A 26,246-nucleotide genomic window follows, 5' to 3' on the forward strand; every position below is an offset into this window, starting at 1 on the left:
GGTTCAACAAACCAGCTCAGCAGCTTGCTTGGCGGCTCAACGAGTCCGCTCAGCGGCCTGCTTGGGCAAGCTCAAGGCCAACTTGGCGGTTCAACGAACCCGCTCATCGGCCTGCTTGGCGGTTCAACGAGCCAGCTCAGCGGTCTGCTTGGGCAAGCTCAAGGCCAGCTGGGTGGTGCACAGTCCACGCTCAATGGTCTGCTCGGCAACTTGCCAGTCTCTACTTCTTCAGTCGAATCGCAACTGCGCGGTCTCACTGGGAACATGGGCCTGGGCGGTGCTCAATCGCAGCTCGGCAGCCTCACTGGTGCCCTCTCCAACCCTTCTACGACTCAATCGACGCTCAATGGCTTAACCTCGCAGCTTGGCCTCAGCAGCATCACCAGCTTGCTCCCATTGCAGTTTCAGCAGCAGCAACAACAGCCAATCAACACCCTCACTGGCAGCGTTGGCTCGCACATCAATTCTTTGCCGGCTCACATTGGCGTGCCGGGGGCGGAGAGCAACCTTGATGCCGCCAAGGGCCTAAACAGCGATGTCGGCAGCAATGCCTTCCCCGCCTCGGTGCCAACAACCTCATCTGAGTCTACGGAACAGCTTCAAACTCAGATCAATCAGATGGCAAAAATGTTGAACGTCAACCCGAACACGCTCCTCTCGCAGCTCACTTCAGGAGCCGGGTCCGGCAGTTCTGCTCTGAATCAGCTACTGTCTCAGGTTGGGACCAACAATCTGCAGGGTCAGCTCAGTTCGATCACCGGCGGCCTCCCTCTCAACCAGTTGCTCCCGGGCCAACTAACGGGCGCCCTCTCCGGTGTCGTCTCGGGCCCGCAGTCATCGAATTCACTCGCAGGTCTAACCGGCACCGTGAGCAGTGTGACCAATGGTCTGCCACTGTCAGGCCTGACAAGCAATCTACCCATCGGTGGCCTTGCCAACACAGCATCCGGCTTGACTGCAGCCTTGCCCAACATCGGTACAGGCCTTCTTGGAGGTCTGCTCGGGACCCACTTGCCATTGAACCTTCAGCAGCAGGTAGGCAACCGCAGCTCGCATGTGAACGACACAATCGCCTCGATTCGCCCTTTGTCGACGACCAACACCACTCCCCTTGGTACGTTCAATGGAACAGCAATTGCCAATGCGAGTGCTCCGGTTCAGATGCCGCCGTCCATCGTCCCTCTTGCTGCAGAGATGCCTCACGGTACGAGTAGCATGCTGCGTGCGACCACGGTGGTTCCAACACTCTTAGCCGCATCTGCCTCTGCAGCGCCAACGGCTCTCAGCAATGTCAGCGATGTTATACCCACTCCATCTGCCTGGTCAGTCGCGCCCATTTCATTACCCACACCAGCGCAGTCCTTCATCGCGTACGTCTCCCAGTACACCGATAAAGCGATGGACCCCACTTCAACTTGGACAGCCTCTTTGGCAGCTCCCACTATCTTGCATGCGTCTAAACTACCTTCATCCCCAAGCTCAGCATTGGTGAGCACAAAAGATGCTAGCAATGGCGCGGCATCGGGGGGTGCCAGCGACAAGAACACCGTTCCCTCATCTTCCAACCCAAAGCAGGATACCAGCAGCAGCAGCAGCACCACCACCACCAGCAATAGCACGCCGACGGCCTCCAGCAAGGCCATCGCCGAACGAGACGACATGGGATTCAGCCTGCCCCCAGGCACGAAGCCGTACCCAACCGAGGCAATCGTCTACCCTTCCAGCTCTGCCGTCGCTAGGCACCGCCGATTCCACAAGGCCGCCGGCCGCGGCCTTGGCTTCAGACACTGAGTCCAACTAACAAATTGACCAGAGAAAGCTTCAGTGACAGCAACTGTTGCAAAGCATGTACATTGATGTTGCATCAATAATATGCTATGATCTTCGCAAATACTCTTTACTTGATGGATCTCGCGCAACCCGATGAATTGTATGGCTTCGGCAGGATGTCAAAAAGGACCCCTTTGACGCCACCTCGTTAACGATCCGAGTAGTGCGTGATTGAATGCATTTTCATAGTGATACAAGTGACATGCAAGAACATGCCTGTCTTGACATGACACAGGAAAGCAGTCCTCCATCCGACCCTGCTTCCCACAGAGAGCTCTCAGGTAGCGGAACACCCACCCGTTTAGTGGGCAATGATACCGTCGAAGCGCTGCTTGAACCAAGCGGCGGTCTCCTCCTTCCTGACCCTGTGTGGTGCACCAACCCGTGAAACCTGCTGCCTGCGCTTGGCGACGCGAGCGCCCGGACGGGTCATGCAAATGAAGAAGTCCATACCGAAAATACCAATTGACGGATCGTACTTGATGCCCAAGTCAATGTGCTAGAGGGGAAGGGAAAAACGGTGTAAGGAATATGGCTTCCTTTCATCATATGTGGTGGCTAAAGACCATTGACCCCTGACTCACCTCAGTAACACCGAAGCCGAAGTTACCAGTGTCGCTGAAGTTCCTTCGCCTCAATTCGTACTCCTTAACCTTGAGGCCACGCTCGAGGATCTCCTCAGCCTTGGGTCCACGGATGGTGACGTGGCATGCGATCTTCTCGTTACGCCTAATACCAAAACCGCGTAGAGTGTAGCGGGCCTTGGAAGTGACCGGAGTCTGGCCAGTAAGCTGCTCCAGAACCTTGCAGGCACGAGTCAGCCTGTCACCGGACTCTCCCACAGAGATGTTGATGACGAGCTTGTCAACCTTAAGCTCCTTCATCGGGTTGATCGCCTTGCTTGCTTCCGCCATTTTGACTCTGCGAGAAGTGTCAGCAGCTGTCAGTCAGCCATGTGGTCGTGTCAATTGAATTTGAAGCAGGAAAACATTTGTCGCAACTGCTCGTGGCTTGGGATGGCCAAGACAATTGCAGTCCAATGCGGGAGCGGTTTCATCTAGCTGGTCTGCTCCTTTTGCCTCGTTTTCCTTATGCCAGAGCGTCATCCGCCGGAAAGCGATACAGCCTCCTTCTCGAGTGGGATTGCCATGGCTAAGAGCCAGCAGGTGCAAAGGCCGGACAGCACTCTGATAACGCATCCCTACCTGCGCTGTCTAATGATGCTTTGTGCTTTGCGCAACTGCAGCAGGAGACTGCCCATAGGGCCCTCCAAAAACTTCACATCTCCCAAGTTGAGGCTGGATGTCTGCACTCGACGTGATCCAGCCAGGCATCCGGATGCCCAACTTTCCACGCAGGTTGGCATTCAGGCTCCTTGACCAGTCCTGGCTCGCTTCCTTCTGCCCATGATACCGCTTGGCGCACCTTCGTGATACCTGCTACCTTCTTGAACACTCACAATGTCGCTGTTTGTTCCGTGTGACCCAACTTTGACCTTAGATGAACGGTGACAGCCAAAGCGGTATCATTTCCAAATGTTGTAAAGTGCCAAATGCTGTAGGTTCAGAGGCGAGAGCGCGCGCGGTTGTGGGCACGCCGCAGCTGCGGAATTTATTCAGCCCGCCACAATCTTCCGCTGGTGCCTGGCAGGTGGAGACGACGCGCTGGCTGAGGATCTTCCCAAGTACGCTTGGGACCTTGAGATTGATTGCAGCTACTTGATCCAGGCTTCTCTGATCCTCAACACGCATTGTTTGGGAGACACGCAGTACGCACAGCCGCCATCATGAGTTCAGAATCCCTCGTCTTCAAGGGCTCGCTTGCCGGGCACAAGGGCTGGATCACGGCTATCGCCACCAGCAGCGAGAACCCGGACATGCTTCTGACCGCCTCGCGTGGTGAGTTTCACTCAAAAGTCGACCACCCTCTCGGATGCCCAATGAAGGACCTCTCCCTGACCACGAAAGGATTTCGGGTCTTCTCAACGTGATTGGCGGTATGGAGGGAATCAAACAGGCCGGTTATGATTGAGCTGGTCGCGGGGATTGCAGCTAGCTGCCGCATCGACCACCGCGTTGGAGCAGCGGTTAATTGTTCACTGGTGTGCATGGCAAAGACTGGTGCAAGATGGGCGGAGCCATACCGTCGCCTTTGAATTGGGATGCATACCTCTAGGCTCTAGAGAAGGGCTCTCAGAACTGCAATGCTTGAACTTCGCGCTGTGCGAAATCTGATAACTGACATGCTTTGTTGCCCTTGCAGACAAGACCATCATTGTCTGGCAACTGACTCGGGAGGACAACCACGGCTTCCCCAAGAAGATCCTTCACGGCCACAACCACTTTGTCTCTGACATCGTGATTTCTTCTGACGGCCAGTTCGCTCTTTCGTCATCTTGGGACAAGACTTTGCGTCTTTGGGACCTCAACACTGGTGCGACCGCCCGCCGCTTCGTCGGCCACACTTCTGATGTGCTCAGCGTCAGTTTCTCTGCTGACAACAGGCAGATTGTCAGTGCTAGCAGGGACCGGACCATCAAGCTCTGGAACACTCTTGGAGAATGCAAGTTCAACATTACTGATGACGGTCACTCGGAGTGGGTCAGCTGCGTCAGGTTCAGCCCGAACCCGAGCAACCCAGTCATTGTCAGCGCTGGTTGGGACAAGGTAGTCAAGGTGAGTTTGCTTGGGACAAGTGGAACTTGAATAAGGGAAGGCTGTTGGTTGCGGTGATGATTGTTTTAATATTTGCTACTACGGAGGGTCCTTTGGGGTCTCGGTGAGAACATTTTAAACCACCAAGATCGCTGAGCGCATTTTAGCCAGAAGGAACGTTCATGGGGGCATGGCAGTGTGGGCAAATTCAGATAGGCATTGGCCCAGCACTGACAAATACTGCTCATGTTTCCTTGGTAACGTAGGTCTGGGAACTGTCGAAGTGCAAGTTAAAGGCAAACCACTTCGGCCACACTGGCTACATCAACACTGTCACTATCTCACCGGATGGCTCGCTCTGCGCGTCCGGTGGAAAGGACGGCATCACCATGCTGTGGGAGCTTTCGGAGGACAAGCACCTCTACTCGCTCGAGGCTGGTGATGTTGTGAACGCCCTCGTCTTCTCGCCCAACCGATACTGGCTGTGTGCGGCGACTGCATCCTGCATCAAGATCTTCGACCTCGAGAGCAAGAGCATCGTTGACGAGCTCAAGCCCGAGTTCACCGGCGTTGGCAAGGACAGCAAGGACCCAGAGTGCCTCAGCTTGGCATGGAGCGCCGACGGCCAGACACTCTTCGCTGGCTACTCTGACAACATCATCAGGATCTTCACCGTTCTGTAATAATTGGGCGACCAATTCACACAGGCGAACCTGTACGGCACACGAATGCGAAATCTTGTGCATGCTACCGATGATTCTTTGGGGTGTCGCGGGACGGAGAACGGACGTGCCCACAAAAGCTTGCTGCATTGGGTAGGGGCTCCGCCAGCCCCACGCGCGACCGTTGGTTGCTTTTTCCGCAATGTATAGCATAGTTTGCAATTATGAACTGCATGAGACTCGCATCATTTCTTGGATGGCGGGCACAATCGAAAAACAATCAAAGGGGGAGAATCAGATGGCGGAGGTTGCAGAGTCGTCGCCTATCGCTTGTCATCAAACTTCATTGTCCATGCGAGCAAAGCAAAAAAACATGTTTGCTTCAGCACAGCCAGGTGGGGCGAGCGACTTGGCATGTCCACTTTACCACGCAGCACATCCCAGTGCAACATAGCAGGGGAGATCGCGACGCCACACTCCCTTCCCTATCCAAAGTCACAGACGAGTGCCGAGTGTGGTGGTGACGATGAGGTGTGTATAATTATGAATATGTATGCGCTACGCACTTCTAGGCTCTCATTTTCAGAAGGCGGAATTACCAGCCACCAAACGACATCCAGCAATAGTGTATGCAATGGATGCCACAGATTACACAGCTGGGCAGGATGGACGCTGCTGGCTTCTGGAGCTGGTGAAGGAGACACAATTTACGCATGTGTAGCAAGGGAGCAATACACTGTACACGCATTTATATGTACCATTGTAGACTGCGGAATGCCGACGTCTTTTTCCATAAATAACAGGAGCTGCGTCCCTTCAATGGTGTTGCTGATATGCTCGTGTGCCGTGTGCCAACGTGGATCAAAAATGGGTGCCGTGCGGTTAGCTGCTAGATTTCAAATAGACAGCAGACCCCAGTTGAAACGAATATACATGGGTCCCCAGCCCCGGCTACTGCTTGAGCTTGCATCGAGGTCAACTGTCCGCATGTTACTTGTCCCCATATGTAGTCACCTATCCCTGGCGCGGCCTTGCAGAGTGGCCGGGTGTAGCGCTGGATAAGAGGTCGCAACTCGCGAGAGGGTTTCGGGTGGCACAGCCTCTTTTTCGTCGAGAGGGCCCGACTACGCCCCGGCTCCAGGCAGTACGTAAGCCACACCACCTCACAAGCGACCCAAGACTCCAGCGAAGTCGCGAGATCCTGCTGCCTGCAGTAGCCTGCGGGACATCATCGGTCCAGCAAGCGAGACTTGTGCGCCCATCCACCCATAGAGACAGACCCATATGTCGAGTGCAGACTGTGCTGTGCTGCGTCTGTCGAAGTGGGCCTTGGTCCTTATCATCTCTCCCTCATCAATTCCACTACCCCACAATGGCCATTGCCATCGTCTCTGTTCCACATGTATTTATATAGCCCACAATCAGTTCAACCAAGTCAAGTATCTTTCAGACCTGTTGCACCAACCGCCAACGGATTGTCAGAAGTCCAATCATCACACTTGCAAGCCCTCTGCAATCAGGCACTATGACCAACAACAACACTCTGACGACCACCGAGACAGACCTCGCGACATTCGCGAATGCGGATGCCAGTGACAATGCGACTACGGCCAAAGTGCCGGTCAAGCCAATCACCAAGCCTCCGTCGGATGGAATTATCAAGATTCAGCCGCTTCGCAAGCAGGATATGCAGCCAACCTTTGCGCAGGGTACGTCAGATACAACATATGGTTACCCGTGAAATTCACTGACATTTCATCTCTGCATCACTCTCTTTGGTCGCCTGAACTGGCTAGAGCTTGGAGCTGCTGACGTCAACTATGGATTTTACGGCGCCATGATTAACTGCTTGGGAACGATTGCGGGCGGCCTGGGTCAAATTCCGTGCTGCTTCTGCTGCCCAAACCCATACAAGGAGGTCCCGCAGGGGTCGGTCGGTCTCATCACTCGTTTCGGGCAAGCTATTCGCAGTGTTGACCCTGGTCTTGCGCACATCAATCCTTGCTCCGAGTCGATCAAGATCGCTAACGTCCAGATCCAGCTCAGTACTTTGCCGAGGCAGCAGGTGAGCGGCAAGTCAGCATTCCTTGAGGGAGTACACATCGCTGACTTGTTCATTTCCCAAAGGTGCTTACCCGGGATTCTGTCAATGTGGAAATAGACTCAGTCGTCTACTACCACATCTCCAATCCATACAAGTGCGTTTTCTTCTGGCACGGTAAATTGAACCAATATGCTGACGAAGGTTGCCTCGTTGGCGCCAGAGCTATCTTCGGCGTTGCAGATGTGCGTCAAGCGCTGATTGAGCGTGCACAAACCACGTTACGCCACGTCGTCGGCTCCCGTAATCTGCAATCTGTAATCTCTGACCGCGAGGCGGTTGCGGCTGAGATTCAAGAGATCGTCGAATCCGTCTCAGAGCAATGGGGTGTCACTTGCGAAAGCATTCTCATCAAGGACATCATTTTGTCTCACGAGACGCAAGAATTGCTATCGAGCGCTGCGACGCAGCGACGCATCGGAGAGAGCAAGATTATCGGTGCCAGGGCTGAAGTCGAGGCTGCGAAACTGATGAGGCAGGCCGCCGACATTCTCGCAAGCCCTGCAGCCATGCAGATCAGGCAGCTTGAGGCTCTACAAGCCATGGCAAAGAGCAGTGCGTCCAAGACGATATTCGTTCCAATGAACCTGGATTCTATGGGTGGCGCTTCGATGACGGATGCCACAAGTGCTCAAATTACCGCTAGTGGGGTCGGTGGACGCAGCAGCAATGCCAACTACAATCTCAGAGATATTGCCACCATGAACCAGCTCGCCGAGCAGCGTTGAGCTAGCGTTAGTCTTGGTCCCATGCACAGCCTTTTGGAGACCATCTACTGCTACGCAACGAGGCTCTTCCTGGTCGCCCTCACTTGGCGCCTCCTGTACGAACTTTGGTCGACTTGAACATACCATTTGTAGTAGTACTGAAGCGGCCTTAGCAACTACGGACCCGCAACGTGGCCTTTTGAAACCATTTCAGCCCTGGGGGTTTTTTTTTGTGGAACCAATGCGCGTTGCACGGGTAATGTACAGTACTGCATCAATGAAGAAGAAATCATCGGATTTGCCTTCATGCGTTTCGACTGAGTGCCAACGCTCAGACGCTCCAGGGAGCGCTCCACAACGCGAGTAGCTGCCTCAACCGCTCTCGAGCCTGCAAACTCTTGCGCCTCGGTCATGTATATTCTGATTTCCATCGAGGACTCAAGACTTAAACGCGATAGAAGAGACGGCTGAAGACTGCTGTGCCAATCACAGTCAATAGTCGAAATGCCAAAAGCGGCAGCTCTGAAGTGGGTCAAGCGCAGGTTACTCCGTCAAGGGGACGACCTCCTGGTCGAGACCAATGGAAAGCCCGAGGTTCAATGAAAAAGAGAAGTCCTGATGTTGCAGCAATGGATCTAATTTAATTTCGAGGCAAACCACCTACGTATTGTATGGACTCGCACATCCACATGTCGATTTCTTTCTTTTTTAGCTCCTCGGCAGCAGTCAGTACAGCACTTGGCCAGAGGCATTGGCGGATAGTCCATACAGGTTCATAGCAAAGCCCATTCACCAGCATCACCGAGCGCGAGGGCAGCAGAGAGTCCGCCAGTGGCGCGCTTCACTGTTGAGCCACTCGTCATTTGGGGAAAACTTGGACGCCAGGCGACGCAGCGTCCAAAAGCGCTCACGTGCCTGCGCAAAAGCTGGATGGGCTGCGGAAAGGGATCCTGATGGAGCCTGTCGCTCGTGCCACCGCCTGTGATGGATCCATCACCTCGTGGTTCATAGCAATCAACCGGCGCATCCATGTCGAATCTGGGCTTATCCGACCGCCAATCTTCGGCACACGATGCCAGCGTGTGCGTCACTTGCTCTGGATGAAAACATCTTCTTTGGAAGTTGGTGTGGAGGTGTGAAGAGCGCCGCAAAGTGCAAAGGTTATCGCAAGTAGGCGCTTCTTAACGCCACACCCTCGAACCCCCGCCATAAAAGTGATCAGCGCGCGGGCCTCTCTCAATACTCAATCCGGAGGTGATCAACCTTCCTCTCTTCACGACATACGCCTAGTCTTCGTGTTGATCGCGGGAGCGAGGACAAACCAGGTCTTGCTCGCTTTCAGTATTGTCCAGTCCCACCGTTCATCCAGCTACTCAGAAAAGCACGCGTGGGCGAAGCCTACAACCCAGTGCGCTCGCGCATGCTACCACCGTGTTGCGCGAGTGCTGGAAATCAACACCTGCTTTGCGTCCAGCACGAATTCAGCCTTCCGAGCAAAGTCTTTACGCCTCGATTCCCTCGCTGCCATCTCCGCTCTATTTGAATACAGCAAAGAGAAGGGCGCTCGCTGCATTATCTCCTCTTCCCGGTTCCATCTGCTGGCGTTCGTTGTGATTAACTGGGTTTCACAGGCTTCCCATCATGGGCTCGGTGGCAGAAGGATCACTGCAGCCATCCGAGCAGGCGCAAGAGTTGCCACCGAGCTCGCCATCGAGTGCTTCGCCGCCTCGCATTCGTTTCATCGATGCGGCAGAGGCAGCATCCATCGATGAAAAGCTCATGTCTGCAGAGGGAGGCTTCAGCATCGACCAGCTGATGGAGCTCGCTGGTCTGGCATGCGCACAAACGGTCTATGCGTGCTACCCGCCGGACCAGTTTCCCAGCGTGTTAGTTGCTGCGGGCCCAGGAAATCAAGGCGGTGACGGACTTGTTGCTGCGCGGCATCTGCACCATTTTGGATACGATGTCAAGGTGTGCTACCCAAAGCAAGGAAAGACAGACCTGTTTGCCGTGAGTTTGGCGTACCAGATGTGTCATCCGTCAGCACTGATGACGCGGAATCATTCACTTGTGTAGCGGCTCAAAAGGCAGCTCCAGAACCTTAAGATCACCATCGTTGGCGCCGATGACTTTGAAGATGCGTACGAGCAGACGGATGTTATGCTGGACTGCATCTTTGGCTTTAGCTTCAAAGGGGAAGTGCGGCAGCCATTCAAGGATATCATCGGCCTCTGGAAGAACGATTCGCTCGTGGAATTCGAATTCCGGCGACACCAGCCTCCGATCGTCAGCGTGGACATTCCATCAGCATGGGACGTAGAGAAAGGAAACGTCAACGGCAGCTTCACACCTCAGGTCTTGCTTTCGCTATCAGCGCCAAAGCTCGGCAGTGCTGCGTTCGGCGGCCGACACTTTCTCGGTGGCCGCTTCATCCCGGATGAGCTGGAACGTGAGATGGATCTTCTCCTTCCGGACTTTGAGGCGGACTCGCAGATTGTCGAGATCACTGGTGCACACCCGCTCGATCGGAAGGCTGTCGAGGAGCTGCGAGCAAGCAAAGAGTGAGACGGGCAAGCGCGCACAGAGTGAGGGCATCGGTGGCGCCTTGACTTGTCTTCGGGAAGAAGACGGCTCGCTCCTGCATCCCAACACGCCAAACTGAAGATGGACGCTCGCTTCTCCGGCCCATTACAGGAGTATTTCAAGATTTGCAACGACACGTTCCATCATCTCCTGCATTTGATGGGACAGTGCCACCCGATCGCAATTCTGCGCGCCACAAGGCGCTTTCTCAAGCGACGGTAGTCAACGACACCATTCAAGCTAAATGGCAGCACATCTAGCCGACCAACAGTGGTAGCAAGAGTCAGAATGCAATGTACACGGTTGCTGATACACAAGCCCACGAGCGGCCCGCTAATGCCAGAACGGCCCCTGATCATTGCGACGCGTCGTTAGTCACGCGCACCGCCAGAAGCGGGCAACAGTGGCAGCTGCATTCACGATAGCGCTCAGTATGATGACACCGAAAGATCAGCAGTTGCAGCAGCAGCAGCAGTAGCGCTCAACGTGCGCCGGGTAATACAGCCACATCATGGGCACTAACGCCTTCACATTCTCACTTTATGGTCAACGCAAAGAGGCGAGTCGCGATGACTGTTGCGGAGGGTGCGTTCGACATCCTTTTTGCAGAGAATTTCCACTTGTCTGCTCCTGCGCGCTTCTTTCTATTTCAATTGCACGCCTTTGGCGTTGAAGCATGCAGCAGGCGAATTGCCCTTGCCAAGAGCGAGAGCTTCGAAATCACGAGGTGCTCATTGCAAACCGACTTTCCAGTCCGCAAGGCAGATCCGCAGATGTAAAATAGCATGAATGGACCAGGTGGGAAGTGCAACATGAAAAATATCTGAGGATGTAGGCGGTGGAGTCGACGGTGAAGAGACTCCCAATGTTCGTTGCTGTACACCACCATTAGCGATCATCATTTGGTAGCTGTTGGGTTTGAACCGTAGCGCTATCCAACCCTTCCCCCTCCTCTCTCATTGAAGGGCCAAGATGGCGCTCGCCTTAGTTCGAACCCAAGTCCCAATCCGGTATGTATCTGGTCGTCTTCTTTCTGGATTGCACCGATCTGCACACATTAACGAGAGTGAAGTCTAAGCCGAATATCCTGCAGTGATAAGGAGCTTTGGGTGCCTCCACTTTGGGTGTTGTCGTTTTCGACGGCGGAAAGGACGCGTTCCGCCCTCATACGAAGGGTATATAAACACCTCGCGAACGTTCATTCTCCTTTGACTCTTTTCCTCATACTTACCTTGTTGTCCTTTCCGTGATCAAGCATACGGGCAAGGGACTGGGAGAAGCTGGCATTGCACGCCCGACCCGCTTTCGTCGCTCCCTTCGGGGATGGAACTGGCTTCACCTAGCCGCTGCGCTCCTCTGGGGTGCAGCGCAACCTAATCTTTTAAAGTGGCTTCGCCCCTTTCGGGGGGTGAAGCCTTCCTCTTTTTGGATCGCCCTCCAAAAGCTTCTAGAACATTCTTGAAATCAAACTAAACTAATCTCATCATACGCATAACTTACCTTGTGCCCCGACGTACGATTCCACATTCACAACCACAGATACTGCAATCTATTCAAGTGTCTGCGCCTGCTAACATAACCTCTCAAACAGGAGGATTTCAGTCCTTCGCAACCCTAAAATTTCTAGACGTTTCTCAGCTGCCGTGTGCCCGCCTCTTCAGCATGCTCTTGCTGCCTTCCCGACTTGGCTATTTGGCGGCTTGTCTTCAAATATCGCTCACACGTACGAAGCGCTGCTGTGCACGATATTATATATATACCATCGAAAACTCAAGTTTGTTCCCCAAGGGTGTCAGCTTTTGAAGGCATGATACGTACACGAGAGTAGATATCTCCACACATCTCGGCGTCGTGCACGCTTCAAGCTTCACGAGTCACGCCCGATTTGCAAGTCGTCACATAAGCAGTCCGACAATGTGAAAGACTTTCGGTTCTCTGATGGAATCAGAAAGTAAATGTAAGTTTTCGAGAGATATGTAGCTCATGAACCTCGATATGTGGTGTATGAAAAGGGCGAGAGGAGCAGCGGGATATGATAGTGTTGATCAGGCCGATTGGGCAAGGTGAATGTGACCTGGAACGTGTGGGAAGCAAAGTTCAAGTCAACGATCAACAAGGGATTGCGAGATTCCGGTTACAGGTTTTAGTCAGACTCTAGGCACGACCACTGACCTCAACGAAGGGATAGAAGGTCGGTCGGCCGTCTTTCGCAAAGTAGGCTCCAGTCTCGAAGCGCATGCGATAGGCGCCTGGTGGGAGCTTCGTCTCTGGTACCAACAGTGTCGTGCACCTGCCATCAGAGTCTGTCTCCCTGCACAAGAAGAACGTCCGAAATCATGGGGGTGGTCGAGACATGAGCAAGCCGCTTGTAAAGTACATGTGTGACGACGATGGCGACGAACTCGCGGCTGGCGAATGCTACTCACCCCTCAGCCAGCTTCTCTGCAGCAGCTCCTCCGGTCGTGGATGAGAGCCTCTCGAGATATACTTTGACGCCTTTACCCGGCCGGCCGAGGGTGCTGTCCAGCACGTGGCAGGTGATGGGTGACTTGCTCATGTTGAAGAGCTGCCGTCTGGGGTCGTGTGAGCTAGCAGCTAACGATCGATCGCTCTGGATGGGGCTGCCAGCTGGATTTGATGATGTTGCGCGTTGGACAAACGGTAAATCGCAATGACCTCTCTCCAGCCCTGTCAACGTCGTCTATGTAATGAGGACTCGCTCCTGAAACTCGCTCAGCCTGTCCTCTCACTCCACGAAGCGAGCACTGGAGCTGCTGCACATTTATCTCTGCCTCGAACCCTAAGCTCACGACGATGACAACAGGTACTTGCGGGATGTTTGCGGGGCCCCTCTCCGCTAAGAACATGTGCTGTGTGCGAGTTGCATCGGTGACAGAGAGTGCACACCTGTTCCGAGTTCCATGAACATTAACGAACCAAAAAGGCGTTCGGCACTTGGCGGGTGTTGCTATTCCCTCACCATACGCCAATAGCAATGGCCGTCCTAATTAGTTTCGTCATGAGCCTGGCCACGTTGACTCGCGGCTGTGACGCGACGCTGCGCTGTCCCTGTCTCCTTGCGGTCTGCTCTCTATCTCCCTTGCGGCAACTCCCCACTCTTGAAGGTCAGTGATGCGCACGTGCATCCTACAAAGCATCGTCATACAGGTGTCGTAAACACAAAGTCACCAAGTGGTCCTTGGACAAGAAGATTAAATGCAGGGCAGTAGTAGCCATTTCTGCGCAAGGTTCTTTTCTTTCGCCGTCATCAAGATGCACAGCCTCTCCTGAATCAAAAGGGCACCAGCTCTTGCTTGTACGCAACCCGCGCACGCTACCACGCCATACCCGAGCGTGTTTGCTGACCTGCCAATCCTCCCTCCATCCCTTCCCCTGTGCGTCATACCGACCACGCAAAAAAGCACCTGGCTCTCGAATCCAACTCGGGACAGCTTCCGGGCCACACCGCTCCTGCTCGTCGGTGGGGGAATCGCGACAGTCAGCGTACCATTTAGCCCGATAGAGTATAGGAGCTTGGCCGAGGCTCCGGATCGGGTCGACTTCAAGCTAAACCACCGAAAAAGATGGCGACCCGCGACAACTTTACGCTCTATGGCTTCATTCTACCTGGAAGCTCACCACTCCTCGATCCTCGTAACTTCTACGCCTTTTGCGGGTCGCTCTTCATCCTACATGCCGCGTTCCACTTCCTTTCTAACACCATCTTTGCCGGAGAGGAGAAGGAGAAGCACAAGGCACGCTCATGGATTCTTACAACGATTGCCGGATTCGTGATGAGCGTGGCCAGTTTGCCTTATCTATATGACCTGTGCGCGTACGCATTCGACTTCACACGTGTCAAGCCCCGCCTTCAAGTCCTTGCGGACCCTCTAGCGTGCTTCTTTATGGCTTACCTGACCAGGTGAGCGCTATCGAACGATCCTCGCCGTATACCTGATTTTGATCTTTTGCATTCTTTGTCGCCTCAGCGATCTCGTGCTAGGCTCCATTTACTACAGGAAGTTTATCAACATTGCAAGCGGCTGGGTGCACCACACCGCGTATACTGGCTTGTTCCTCTACATCTTGCATAAACGATGGACCTACATTGCGGGAGCTGGCGCCATCTTCGAATTGCCGACGTTCATTATGGGCATGGCCAGCATGTTTCCGAGGCTTCGGTCCAACCGTGGCTTTACGATTAGCTTTTTCCTTACGCGCGTTTTCTTCCACGCCGGCCTTATCTGCATGCTTGCGACCGCCAAAGGGCGATCTGCGCCGTTTGTTGATGGGGGAATTGGGCCGTGCCTCTTCCTCGCGCTACCATTCCCAATGCACCTCTGGTGGGGCTACAAGGCAATTCGCAGCATGCAGCGGCGGATGGCCAAGCGCAAGCTGGAAATGATGATGCGGCTGGATTCGGATACCTCGTTCGCCGTCGCTGCAGGACAGTTCTTCAACGGAGTCGCACCCCCAGACGTGTCTTCTGCATTCAACACGCCTGCTACAACGCCCGGTGCAGATTCCCGTGCGCAGACCAACTTGGGCCCGACGAGCCCAGTGAATGGCGCGTTCCCCAAAGCCATCGCTGCTGCAAGCAAGACGGTGCGGCCCATGCGACTATTCATCGGCAAGCGCGACAAGTCTTCCACCTCTCGAGCGTCCACTGCTCCGAGCAGTCGCGCGATGTCATCGCACATCGAGATCACTCAGAATCCCTTCACCGCGCCGATCGCACCCGAGGGCGTCGAGATGGACGATGTCCACAAAGAACCATTCTTGGCCATCCGCAGTCCGGCCGAGACGTCCGATCGCGCGCGCCGTCTGATCGCCGATGCAGTGCGCAAGGCGTGGAACAACGCGCCCGAGGCGTGGCGAAGGCAGGTGGAGAGGGAAGCCCGCATGCGCTCGCCTCGGTTACTGCTCTCGCGTGGTGGCGCCTCCGTCTATCAGACCACCACTGCGACGGGCACCAGCACCGGTACCAGCGCGAGCGACATGACTTCCTCGGAAGATGAACCGGACCGCATGTTCGACGCACCTAGCGAGCTCTTTGTTACCAGCATCAGCGGCTGCGCCCACGTCGCCGACCCCTCCGCCACTGCGAGTGCAACGGTCGAGGACATCCAGCGCGAGCGCGGGCAAAGCGCTGCGGCGCGGCGCGCCCTCATCCGCGCCGTCCGACGTGCGATCAATGGCCGCAACTCGGATGGAGGCATACCATCTGAGCGATGCGACCAGTCTGGCGAGGCTCGCGCGCTGTCGCCAGTGGACTTTTCGGTGCTGTTGCGACGGCTGCCGCCAGACTTCTGGTCGCAGAGCTACGAGATACGCGAGTTCCCCGTTGAGAGAGACGGTAGCGATAGTCGACGCAAGCGGCTCATGGGTCAGATTCGTAGACGAATGCAGGTTGCCAGGAGGGACGTCATGGTTTTCGAGTAGAGTTTCCTTGGGCACTCTCAAGTCACTCGCCTCGGACGAACTATCGATTCAATGGACGGTCCTTAGATCATGAACATTGGCTTCCAGAATCTCTCAACACTCGCCTGCTAGGGTCCCTTGCACGCTACATTTGATACCACCAGTCGCGTGACAAGTTCAATACGCATCAAAACACCTGTTGGCTTTTCCATTGATTTTCGACTTTCCCGATTCCATTCTCCAGGCGGAATATAGAGAGAAGAAGCCGTGTGTAACGGCTGCTTGTATATATTATAATACTTTTGCCTGCTGTGGTCTCATGCCGATACCCTGCGTTCACTGTCGCAATTGGTTCAATCCGGTATCCACGTATGTGTATGGGACCGTAATGTGCGCTATCTGGTTTCGGCAACGGTGCTAGCCCGCACCTTGCGAACACACTCTCAAGGCTGCTTCACAATCTGGCAGCCATCAATGTGTCGCACGGTGAAGTTTGTGTGAGATGTCAGTCGCACGCCGACTTGCATATAGACATCACTCTCCTGTAATATCGACCGAGATGATGGATAGCACAGAGGCGAACGAAGATGCAGATTGTAGGCGCATATGTGCCGCTTTGTTTAGGTAATCAATGTGCGCAACACTCGATGAACGAGAGAACCCTGGGATCCAGCTGCACAGCGCACAGGGCGGGCAGGAGCTCTCGGTCATCGGCATTTTGACGTGCTACTGTCTGTTGGAAGTGCCGCGCCTCTTTTTCGCTGATCAAAATACAGCGGGGTCCAGTTCCAAACGTGGGACCCCCCTTGTGCGTTGCATGATGCGTGAATGGCCAAATTTGTGGGGACGGGAAACATTAACAGTTAGACATATGGTCGTCGTCGAGCGTCCTTTACATAATGACGAAGTTATCGTGAGAGGGAGGGGAGGGGAGAGATAATTGCCCACAAAGCCCCCCAAGTGAGCAGCGTCGTAAAAGGTGCAATCAGCTGCAATAGAACCCCCAAACAGCGCATTGAACTGTCACGGCAATGTGCAATGTGCACTGCGCAAGCATCCGGCCCTCTCGTGGCCCGGAAACTGCCGGAGGATCCCCTCGCTGGTCGATGGTTGGTGAGGCGCGCAACTGGCTGCAGGCGCTGCACGCCAGTTTAATATTGTTTCGAGTGGAGAAATAAACAGTCACACCATTCACACACCTACAAGTAACTCGCTTCTAATCTTCACCAACACCATGGTGACGGATACCATCGGGATACTCGTCCATGGTCATTCCTACCCTGCTTGAGTGTGTGCATAGTCGGTATTGGATCCCTGGAGACTCTTCGGAGAAGCTCAGCTGCTCATCCACCTAGTACATGTACCCTTTGTGAACATCGCGCGATCAGGGGCAAAACGGTTATGGCCAACTCACGCAGGACCGTGTCCTCAGGCAAAGACAAGCCCTCTTTCCAGCTCGGCGGCGGAGATGACCAGTCGGACGATGATGACAGGAATCCCACCGTCGCCATCTCGTCGGGACCATCATCGACTCAGGCCCTACGCACCACAGAGTCCGAAAAGCAACCATCTATACCAGGTTTCGCTGCTGCCTCTCAACGCTCGGGTTTCCGCAAAGATCCATCCCTCAAGCTGCCTGCCTTCACTTCTCTGACATCCATGCGTGATGATGAGGAGGATGGTTCAGAAGATGAAGAGCTGCGCTGGGAGCGCTACAAATCGCAGCCCTCGACGCCGAACATCGCAGAGACGGCCCAGCAGCTCCGCCGGTCCCTGTCCATTCACGGCTTACACGAGTTAGCCAGTGCTCCTAAGAATGGTGGCATCAAGCACAAGATTTGGAGGCCGGAGAACGACCCGGTCCGAGAACCGGGTGATTGGGAGCGCCTCGCCGTCCATGTCATACGGGGTGGCATACGCGCTGGCCTCGTCTCCTTTGGCCTGAGGGGCACGGTCATGCTCATGTTTGCTCTGCTGAAGCTACTTCGCTCAAGGTCAGTTCCACTTCACTTCGATTCCTCCTGCACTCCTGTGGTATGCTAAACGTCTCTGGCTCGGATGGCTCACGTAGAAAATTCAGAGGGCAAGACTTTGTTCTCGCATACTTCGGGGTTGCGAATGGCCGGTTTTCGGCCATGTTTGGACTCTGGGCGGCTATATACAAGCTTGTGCATAACTCACTGCGTCTCACCACGCCCCCTCCGGCGCACAGCAAATCAAGGAAGCGGCGCGCATCATCGTCGACAACAGGAGCAGGGGCAGCAGAAAGCGCGGCGACTGAGCATGACGATGGCTCGGGCGACTCGGGCGTTGCTACACCGCGGAGCGGGTACGAAAAGCTGCAAGGCAAGACGGATGAAGAGAAAGCTAAGATCAAGAGCAGACAGAAGCGAAAGGCGTTCATGCGTGACCCGAGGAGTAGGGTGTGGCACGCATACGTAGCTGGTGCCGTGTCAGCACTGGCGGTGTTGGTGGAGACCAAGGATATGCGTGTCACACTTGCACAGCAGTTGCTCGTCAGGTGAGTCTTCGAATTTGACGTGGAGACTTGCCACAACCGTGATCCTTTACTTACTCCTTTTGATCGTTTCTTGCTCTTTCCCCCTCTTTCTAGAGGTTTAGAGGGCTCGTACAACCTTGCGCACGGACAAGGCCTGATCCACGTTCCATACGGTTCGGTATTGGTCTTCGGCCTGGCCTGCGGTCAGATCATGTTCGCTTGGATCAACGCGCCCGAGTCGCTGCCGAGGAGCTACGTCAGCTGGATCACACGCGCTTCGCAAGCCGGTCTACAATCGACTCCAGTTTACCGGGATCTCCGCGATCACAATGGGACGTTTGATCCCAGTCACATTTACAAATACTTCCCCGATGGCAAGATCCCCCAACCTCTCTCTACCAACCCTCTTCGTTACCCTCCCGTCGCTCCTACGCCGACCAACGTTTATGGCGTCACCGGCAAGCATGTCCGCGAATTCGTCAAGGCACTCGATATGCAAAAGCTTGGAGAACCGATTCCTCATTTACCGTGCTCTTTTATGCATCCCTGGGAGAACAGCCACTTCTGGAGCCCCTTCGACCGCTTCATTAAGGTCACCCGATGGATCCTGCCAGTGTACATGACGCTTTATTTTGTACCAGCCATTTTCCTCCGTACGAGGTCATTCCTCAAGGCGTAAGTTTTCGAACGAAGTCGAGGGGTAGCGGCCTTCCCATGTTTCGCTCCTCAGAAATGTTCCTTGCGCTGACGATGCACTCTCACTGTTACCACATCTGATCTGCAGACCGATGCGCATCATCCTCCGTTCGCTTTTTGGATCCATCCGCTCCTCCTCCTTCCTCGGCGTCTTTGTCATCATCTTCCAAGTCATCTTCTGTGGCGCGCACCAGCTCTACGACGTGATTGATGCCAACGCGTCTCTCCGCGCCAACACGCCCGCGTGGGTCAAACGCATGCTGCTGCACCAAGGCGTGCCCTGGTTCGCAGGGTTCATGACGTGCCTCTCGCTCTTTGTTGATGACGCCAGGCGCCGCGCAGAGCTGGCTGCGTACGTCTTGCCGAAAGGCATGGAAAGCGCTTGGTCCATCGCCAGGCAGCGCTCCTGGGTCCCTTTCGTACCCGGTGGGGACCTTCTCCTCACTTCCATGGGCATGTCCATGGTCATGGTGAGTGCGCTGAGGCCTTGGCCCCTCGGGAAGCAAGCTTGCAATTCCTGTTCTGATGCACTAACAACGCTTCCTCTACAGGGAACGTACGCTCAAAGCCCAGAACAGCTGTCTGGGCTGGTGCGTCGCATCATTTACCAAGTGAGCCCGCTCACAGGGTACCTTCCCAATATCGCTTACTGATATTCCGGAACTCCTACTTGCAGTTTGTCGGTCGGAATTAAGACAACTGCAACTGCCTGCATGATTCCTTCACCTGCTCTGTACCTTGCACGCATTCAATCTAGACATCCCCTTTGGGGAAAAAAAGAGAAAGAGCGAAAGATGTGCGGCATAAACGCTGCATAGTTTCCAGCATTATGTCTGAAATGGCTGGCATGCCTTGCAATTACAGCGCCTTGTTGCGTTCGTTTAGGAAGAAGCGGAAGCCCTCATACGACTGCAGAAGGGGAGCCAAAAATCAGTTACGACATCTATGGGTGAGCGAGGTCATGATAAGGCTACTCACCAGCCAGCATAGAGCATTCGATGGCATGTACGTCAGCACCCTTGGTGCCAGCCCCCGTGCGAACCCTTTCATCCCTTCTCGTTGCTTAATGATTCGGAAAGCCTCGAACATGCCCGACGCATTCCTGATCGTTGCGTCTGTGCTTGTCCCCCTCGTCTGCAGAAGCGTCTTGGCAACATCGAGCGGATTTGTGACCGCAGCGCCCACGGCTCCCGAGAATCCGCCTGCTATCGCATGCGCCAAAGGCGAGTAGTTGTCGCTCGGATTTAATACCTTCTTGGCCCATTCGTAAACAGAGAATTGAACCGCAGTAAAAGGGACCGTCATGGTGAGCGTGGTCGGGTATGACACGTAGAAGGCGCGCAGGCCCTCTTGCTGGTAGACAGTCGAGGCGCATCGAAAGACAGATCGATGTACGGTTCCATGCATCTGCATGCGCTGTTTGATGACTGCGGATCCGGTGAAATGGTTAGCAATGCACAAATTGGGCGCACCGTGGTAGCGCGGACTCACCATCGAATGGGTTCATGAATGCATCCGAGACAATGGTTGCTGATGCACCAGCGAAAGCCGTGCTGGCGAATTGATGCCCTTCGTTATTCCCTCCCGTAAGCTCCTTGACCGCCTCATACGTTCCAAAGTACAGCGCATGTGCTGGCCCAGCGCCGAGAATGACCGATGTGACGCCTCTCCATAATGCCCTTGCTCCTTCGGCAGTGCTGATACGGGAGAACGCCTCCGCTACGCCAGAGTACGTCGCTGCTGGCGCTGCTGCTAGAACCTGCATTCGCGTTCGAACGACGTCGACGGGGAACATGACCGCATGCTCGCTGACCCCAGCGAGCGCACCCGCAATCATGTTGATGTGCAAGGGTGTCGAGGCGCCCAGACCTTCATAGTCAATCTCCTCCACTGCGTCTACTTCGGTCGACGATGCTGTCATGATAGAAGTGGGACCAAGGTGGTGCTTTTGTGACTCGCGTGCCAATGTCAAATGCCTTCAAAGTCGGAAGCTTCAAGCACAGCGTCTAGAGATGATCCTCGAGCTGCGGCCCTAATCCTCGCCACGTCTTTCGCACCCAGAGGTCGAAGAGCGGCTATCATACACTTGTCCCAAGAGGCAAGAGAAGCGGGAGTCCTTTGGACGCTGAGGTCCGAAGTCTGAGAAGTGCTGAGTGGGGACTGCAGCAGCGGTGGAGAATGCTGATACCACAAAAAAAGGAAGCAAAAACGCGTGTCGGCTATTCGGTGCGTGCTCCCTTCTCGCTTTCGCGCTCACTCGTCTCGAATCCTGATCGCGAGAAAATGCAGTGGAAAGAACCATAACCTGGCCTTATCCTCTTCGTCAGCCAGCCAGTCAAATCAACGCAGCGTCAAACGCATCCTGAGGCTAGTGAGGTATGGATCGGGATGCGCACGTAATGACGACAGCAGCCTGCTACAGCTGCTGATGCCCAATGGTGAACAAGGCCCCAGAACGTTGCCTACCTCAGCAGATCAGGGAGGAACTGCAGCTTGCAGTGCCTTATGCAAAAAAAAAATCATCAGGCCTGGTGTCATGCATGCGAGGTCATATTGTAACAGAAAGTATACATGAAGAGAAGAAGCGCGACTCTACAAGTCCATTTACTTCTTCTTGCCGGCAATACTCTTGCCCCTCCGACTGCAAAAATAAGGCATACTGAAGTCAGCGTCTCATGCACACAACGCCAAGCACGCCAGAATACTCACCCGGTAGTCTTAGTGTGTTGACCCCTGACCCTGAGTTGAAGGTAGTGGCGGATACCCCTGTGCGCCCGAATCTTCTTCAACTTCTCGATGTCGTCACGCAGGGCCGAGTCGATGTTGTTGGAAGTGATTTGCGAGGACTTGCCAGTGGTGATGTCACGTTGCCTGTTAAGGAACCACTCCGGAATCTTGAACTCTTGCGGGCTTTGAAGGATGTTGACGATGCGCTCGAGCTCGTCCGAGTTGAGCTCGCCGGCACTGCAAGGATGGTCAAGTAAATCCATGTCAGTGCCAAAATTGCTTCATCGAGCAAGAGCGCACTTGAAAGAGAAGCCTGCGGGCGCAGGTGAACCGCATGCGGCAGTCCGTGTCTGGATGCCCCTTCCCTCCGCCTTCCTCGGATAATAAATCACCCGAGTGTCATGCTGTTCGCCTGACCCAGTCCAATACAACCCCAGCCCATTCCATCATTGTAAATCGACCGTCACAATCAGTTCTCTCTCAGTGAGGATTGTCCTGGTCCAAATCGACAGTATCGCTCCCAACAAATGCCCGCGGGTGATCTGTGTGGGTATCGATGGCGAACAGCTGTCCTACGAGATTCGCTCTTCCACTGCCATTCCCCCTCTTGAGAGGCAGTCCGCCGTGGTGGAACCATCTGAACGCATGCACCAAGGCGGATTCTAGCTGGCTCGCCTTCGTCGTGCAAATCCATATACCCAGCCTTTTGAATCTTCCTGTCACTCTACTTCAACTGCGTCCCAGTACCCTCCCAAATTACCAGTTGCAACATCCGAAAATTCTGTAGGCGATCATCCGCTTTGCTCGCAAGACTCCGTGGGCCAAGGCCAAAGGCTTGTCGTCAGTGGAAAAATTAGACTCACCGCTTGTTCAGATCAATGTCAGCCTTCTTGCAGACGACGTTGGCAAAGCGGCGACCGACACCCTTGATTTGAGTAAGGGCGTACATGATCTTGACCTTGCCATCAACATTGGTGTTGAGCAGACTGAGGGGCAAAAAGGCGTCAGCAGGAAGAACAAGAGCCAATAGTAGCATTGCAAAACCTTGCGACTAAGCACACCAACTCACCGCAAGATGTGCGCGAATTGCATAGATGGGTCGGGCGGTACGAGAGCCATGATGGGCAATGCTGCTTCTATCCTGCAAGCTAAGGTGGTGAGCTGAGCTGAAGGATTAGATTTAGACTTGATGATGACCTTGATTGAAAGTGACTTTCGTGCTTCCAAGGCAGCTGGCTGTCGCTCACAGGCGATAGTAGCGGGAAGCAAGCGGCGGTGTGGTGGCATGGCGCCGCGGCGTGGTGGCTAGTATGAATGCGCAGTTGAGTGCGGTGTCACAGCCAGTGTGAGGGTATGCAGGTGGGCGCAAGGTGTTCTCCGCAGCACCCCAATTCTCCTTCAACTGTTCCGCCCCTGCAGCGATTGAGCGCCGCGCTCCCACCTATTTAATTCAATCCTTTCTCCTGTTTTTTTACCTTTAATCTCTTTCCCCATTCTTGTGCAGGGGTAGACGCTTGAGCCAGTGACGTTTCGACGGAGGCCAAGTTATTTGCTTAATCGCAAACAAACTACCATTTTCGTCCTTGTCGCTTTAACGCAACATGGCAATTTTTGGAATCGCTTTCGTCTCCGTACGACTGGCTGGCTGTGGTCAAAATGACCGTCCAGTAAACACTCATTTTGCCTAACCTGGTGTCCGTGCTTTGTATTATTATTCTTTGCAATTGCTCCTTGATATTGATGCGTCCGGTTGCCGTTTGCGTACTAGCCGAACCTGAGGCCCAACTTGGCCTATGTTCATTGAATCCGTCGTGAGTAGATAGATAGATATACGCCTTAAACAACGTGGTAGTGGCATCGAAGTTTCAACTGTTGGCGATCGTGGCATCGTACGCGACATTTGACGTGATTTGTGGTTAGGGCATGAGACACACCTTCGATTACTCAAGCCTTGAGACTGATCTTGGGATAATAACAAGCTGGGATTCCAAGTTGTGCGTCTGTTGGCATCCCGCAAAGGCCGCGAGTTGACCCCTCAGAGGTTCCGGATTAACAAGGTTCCTGTGCGAATCCAATTCCTATCTCGAGGCTCGACATCTGAGCTCTCTCCCTTCAGCTCTCCCGCATACTCCAAGCAATTATACAGACGCCGAACTCGCATTGGGGATGCATCTTTGATGGCTTTTTTTTCTGAATGATACTTCACAGGTTTCACTTGAAGATCGCAGCGAAATGACAAGACGTTGTTGGCGTCGACAGGCAACTCCTATGTCGGCCGCCGCGTCTTTGCGTTGCCGGCTGCCATTATAAGTACTGCGGCGAGTGTGCTCGATTATCTGCAAATCCACTGATGATGACCTACGTACTCGAAAGAGAATCTTCTTTCTGTTCTGCGGCTGCATCCATGAATGAGTTCGTCCTTACGCGTCAGAACAAGCGAAAGATCGATCAATATGTCAAGAGATCATCAAGAACATCGCCACCTTCGGACGCGCGCCTCTTGTCAGGCTATGCCAGCGCACAGGGGCTGTAAGCGCTGCCTCCGAACTGGGAGTGCTTTGGAACAGCAAATAGCAGCGAGCGATGATAGACTAGTCCTTTCCCACGAATCAGCGCACCGGTGTGCCTAACAGACTCCTCACTCTGCAGTGACGAACTCAGACTGGCATTACCAAGCCGAGGGACCGTGCTCACTGGTCAGTCCGCGCGATCTCAAGGGCTTCATTTCATTTCTGAACGCTTGGTCCTCTGCGGATCGTTCTAAAGCCCAACCAGCAGAACAATATCAGACGCCACTTGGAATCTACTGTATGAGTTGTTACTGACAGCATCTCATTTCTCTGCAGTATAAGATCTGTGACTGCTTTCTTTCGACTATGCTTAAGAGCAAAGGTTCTTGTCCTCCTTGTTGAGTCCTAGGAGCATCGTTCGCGATGGTTGAGACACGATACGATGGACGATGGCCGTCGCACTCGGCAACGAGCGATAGTGACGCCCCTCCCGCACGGCGGACGCATCGTTCAACCACAGTCGCTGTGCCTTTGCCGCCAACCTCTCTTGCTCCTGCAGATAGTCACGCCAGCAAGCGCAAAGGAAAAGGAAGTGCAAATAAGAAACGCGGGGCGGACTCGACATTGCGCAAGCAAAAGTCGGCGACGCGATCTTCAGGAATCAAGATTCCGCGCCCACCAAACGCGTACATCTGCTATCGTTCCGAGCGACTGCACCAGCATCGCACCGGTCAGCTCTCATCATCTCTTCGGAATGTGCTTTCCGCACGCTCGCTTGTGATTCGTCCATTCCCAGCCGACGTGCCGCCTCCTGGCAGCCCAAAATACCAGGCCGCACTGTCCAAGGCGCTCGGTCAGATGTGGAAGTCGGAAGACGAACCGATTCGAACCTACTTCTTCGCTGAAAGCTCTCGGAAAGCGGATGAGCACAGGGCAATGTACCCGGACTACAAGTTCAAACCGACATTGACGCCAAAGGCGAAGCTTGCACGTCTTGCACGCAGAGGTGCGAAGCTCCCCCAACTCGACGCATCGATGGAAGATTCCGCGAGGCGTAAGGAGGAGGGACCAGAGTCGGCAAGCCGTGAGCGCGTCTCTGCGCGGTACGGCGTCCATTCAATAACCATAACTGGGGACAAACTTGACGAGAGCCAACAAGTGCGCGGCGTCTACAAGCCCGATAGCGATGAAGATGACGACGTCGACGAGCGCTGCTTGTCCACTGTCTCCGAAGCTGCCCGGTATGCCGTTAGCTCTCGCCCACCTGTCGACGCCTCCAAAGACCATGGCTCAGATAAGGCAGATGCCGGCGACTACTCTATCGAACTGGTTGACTATTTCGATGGAGGAACCCACAATCATTATGACGACGGTGATCAGTTTTTGTCCTTTACATCCGTAACGAGTCTTTCTGCCGGCAAGCCATCAGCTCACGGTCTCGATGACATGTGCAGTGCCTTTGGCTCTGCCGCCCATGCAACCTTCGGCGGGATAGACCCTCGTGCCGTGTACTTTGGCAAGAGCGATCTCGACTTCAGAAGTGACAGGCACGCGATAAACAACCTACCTCCGGATGCAAGGATTGCAGATGGAATCGACCCTTTCTTCCTCGGACTTAATGATTTCAGCACTGCACAACCAGCCTGGGGTCGTTGAATACAACTTTTGATGTGCGCCAAATCTTAATCTCGATGCATTTCGAGGATGCTCAAGTTTGACTCTTCGACCAGTTCTCCCCCCCCCACCCTTCAGGCTCTGGGCAAATGCAACGCTTTTCTTTAAGGGCACGAGACGACGCCTTCCGCCGTAATGCAACCGCTACACTCTTCACACACTTCGGACTACCTCTTTCACT

General features: G+C 54.3%; 12 protein-coding genes across 12 annotated transcripts; 8 read left to right on the forward strand and 4 right to left on the reverse strand.

Moving 5' to 3' along the window:
• Window positions 1–15: 15 nt before the first annotated feature.
• Window positions 16–1,791, forward strand: K437DRAFT_266667 (uncharacterized protein; the record flags this gene model as incomplete). Its single annotated transcript, XM_013389701.1, has 1 exon — window positions 16–1,791. A coding segment is annotated over one exon (1,776 nt), but the record flags the coding sequence as incomplete, so codon positions are not given.
• Window positions 1,792–2,131: 340 nt separating this feature from the next.
• Window positions 2,132–2,744, reverse strand: K437DRAFT_261406 (putative RPL11B-ribosomal protein L11; the record flags this gene model as incomplete). The annotated part of the gene is made up of 2 exons (XM_013389702.1): window positions 2,132–2,329; window positions 2,415–2,744. 2 exons carry the CDS (start codon window positions 2,742–2,744, stop codon window positions 2,132–2,134), a joined length of 528 nt encoding a protein of 175 aa, XP_013245156.1.
• An 837-nt stretch (window positions 2,745–3,581) lies between these two features.
• On the forward strand, window positions 3,582–5,408 carry K437DRAFT_254278 (putative CPC2 protein). Its single transcript, XM_013389703.1, has 3 exons — window positions 3,582–3,728; window positions 4,093–4,505; window positions 4,751–5,408. The coding sequence occupies exons 1-3, from the start codon at window positions 3,617–3,619 to the stop codon at window positions 5,165–5,167; spliced, it is 942 nt and encodes a 313-aa protein (XP_013245157.1). The 5' UTR covers window positions 3,582–3,616; the 3' UTR covers window positions 5,168–5,408.
• On the forward strand, window positions 5,244–6,259 carry K437DRAFT_15226 (uncharacterized protein). The gene has a single exon (XM_013389677.1). It carries the CDS (start codon window positions 5,561–5,563, stop codon window positions 6,206–6,208), a length of 648 nt encoding a protein of 215 aa, XP_013245131.1. The 5' UTR covers window positions 5,244–5,560; the 3' UTR covers window positions 6,209–6,259.
• K437DRAFT_232405 (uncharacterized protein) lies at window positions 6,207–8,250 on the forward strand. Its single transcript, XM_013389704.1, has 4 exons — window positions 6,207–6,855; window positions 6,943–7,211; window positions 7,274–7,344; window positions 7,411–8,250. Exons 1-4 carry the CDS (start codon window positions 6,672–6,674, stop codon window positions 7,973–7,975), a joined length of 1,089 nt encoding a protein of 362 aa, XP_013245158.1. The 5' UTR covers window positions 6,207–6,671; the 3' UTR covers window positions 7,976–8,250.
• Window positions 8,251–9,290: 1,040 nt separating this feature from the next.
• Window positions 9,291–10,600, forward strand: K437DRAFT_15328 (YjeF N-terminal domain-like protein). Its single transcript, XM_013389678.1, has 2 exons — window positions 9,291–9,964; window positions 10,031–10,600. Exons 1-2 carry the CDS (start codon window positions 9,596–9,598, stop codon window positions 10,517–10,519), a joined length of 858 nt encoding a protein of 285 aa, XP_013245132.1. The 5' UTR covers window positions 9,291–9,595; the 3' UTR covers window positions 10,520–10,600.
• A 1,918-nt stretch (window positions 10,601–12,518) lies between these two features.
• K437DRAFT_220816 (Hydroxyisourate hydrolase) lies at window positions 12,519–13,094 on the reverse strand (the record flags this gene model as incomplete). The annotated part of the gene is made up of 3 exons (XM_013389705.1): window positions 12,519–12,611; window positions 12,710–12,848; window positions 12,964–13,094. The coding sequence occupies 3 exons, from the start codon at window positions 13,092–13,094 to the stop codon at window positions 12,519–12,521; spliced, it is 363 nt and encodes a 120-aa protein (XP_013245159.1).
• Window positions 13,095–14,121: 1,027 nt separating this feature from the next.
• Window positions 14,122–15,979, forward strand: K437DRAFT_261410 (uncharacterized protein; the record flags this gene model as incomplete). The annotated part of the gene is made up of 2 exons (XM_013389706.1): window positions 14,122–14,459; window positions 14,527–15,979. The coding sequence occupies 2 exons, from the start codon at window positions 14,122–14,124 to the stop codon at window positions 15,977–15,979; spliced, it is 1,791 nt and encodes a 596-aa protein (XP_013245160.1).
• A 976-nt stretch (window positions 15,980–16,955) lies between these two features.
• Window positions 16,956–19,915, forward strand: K437DRAFT_254283 (uncharacterized protein). The gene is made up of 5 exons (XM_013389707.1): window positions 16,956–17,952; window positions 18,030–18,479; window positions 18,573–19,133; window positions 19,243–19,624; window positions 19,706–19,915. Exons 1-5 carry the CDS (start codon window positions 17,360–17,362, stop codon window positions 19,805–19,807), a joined length of 2,088 nt encoding a protein of 695 aa, XP_013245161.1. The 5' UTR covers window positions 16,956–17,359; the 3' UTR covers window positions 19,808–19,915.
• Window positions 19,916–21,336, reverse strand: K437DRAFT_254284 (putative MRS4-protein of the mitochondrial carrier family). Its single transcript, XM_013389708.1, has 3 exons — window positions 20,646–21,336; window positions 20,133–20,581; window positions 19,916–20,063 (listed from the first exon to the last, which is right to left on the reverse strand). Exons 1-3 carry the CDS (start codon window positions 21,073–21,075, stop codon window positions 20,013–20,015), a joined length of 930 nt encoding a protein of 309 aa, XP_013245162.1. The 5' UTR covers window positions 21,076–21,336; the 3' UTR covers window positions 19,916–20,012.
• A 349-nt stretch (window positions 21,337–21,685) lies between these two features.
• On the reverse strand, window positions 21,686–23,000 carry K437DRAFT_243764 (ribosomal protein S13; the record flags this gene model as incomplete). Its single annotated transcript, XM_013389709.1, has 4 exons — window positions 21,686–21,795; window positions 21,864–22,118; window positions 22,745–22,867; window positions 22,951–23,000. The coding sequence occupies 4 exons, from the start codon at window positions 22,998–23,000 to the stop codon at window positions 21,759–21,761; spliced, it is 465 nt and encodes a 154-aa protein (XP_013245163.1). The 3' UTR covers window positions 21,686–21,758.
• A 1,814-nt stretch (window positions 23,001–24,814) lies between these two features.
• On the forward strand, window positions 24,815–26,047 carry K437DRAFT_266676 (uncharacterized protein; the record flags this gene model as incomplete). Its single annotated transcript, XM_013389710.1, has 1 exon — window positions 24,815–26,047. The coding sequence occupies one exon, from the start codon at window positions 24,815–24,817 to the stop codon at window positions 26,045–26,047; it is 1,233 nt and encodes a 410-aa protein (XP_013245164.1).
• Window positions 26,048–26,246: the final 199 nt, after the last annotated feature.

Source organism: Tilletiaria anomala (genome assembly GCF_000711695.1).
Source record: "Tilletiaria anomala UBC 951 chromosome Unknown K437scaffold_11, whole genome shotgun sequence".
NCBI lineage: Eukaryota > Fungi > Basidiomycota > Exobasidiomycetes > Georgefischeriales > Tilletiariaceae > Tilletiaria > Tilletiaria anomala.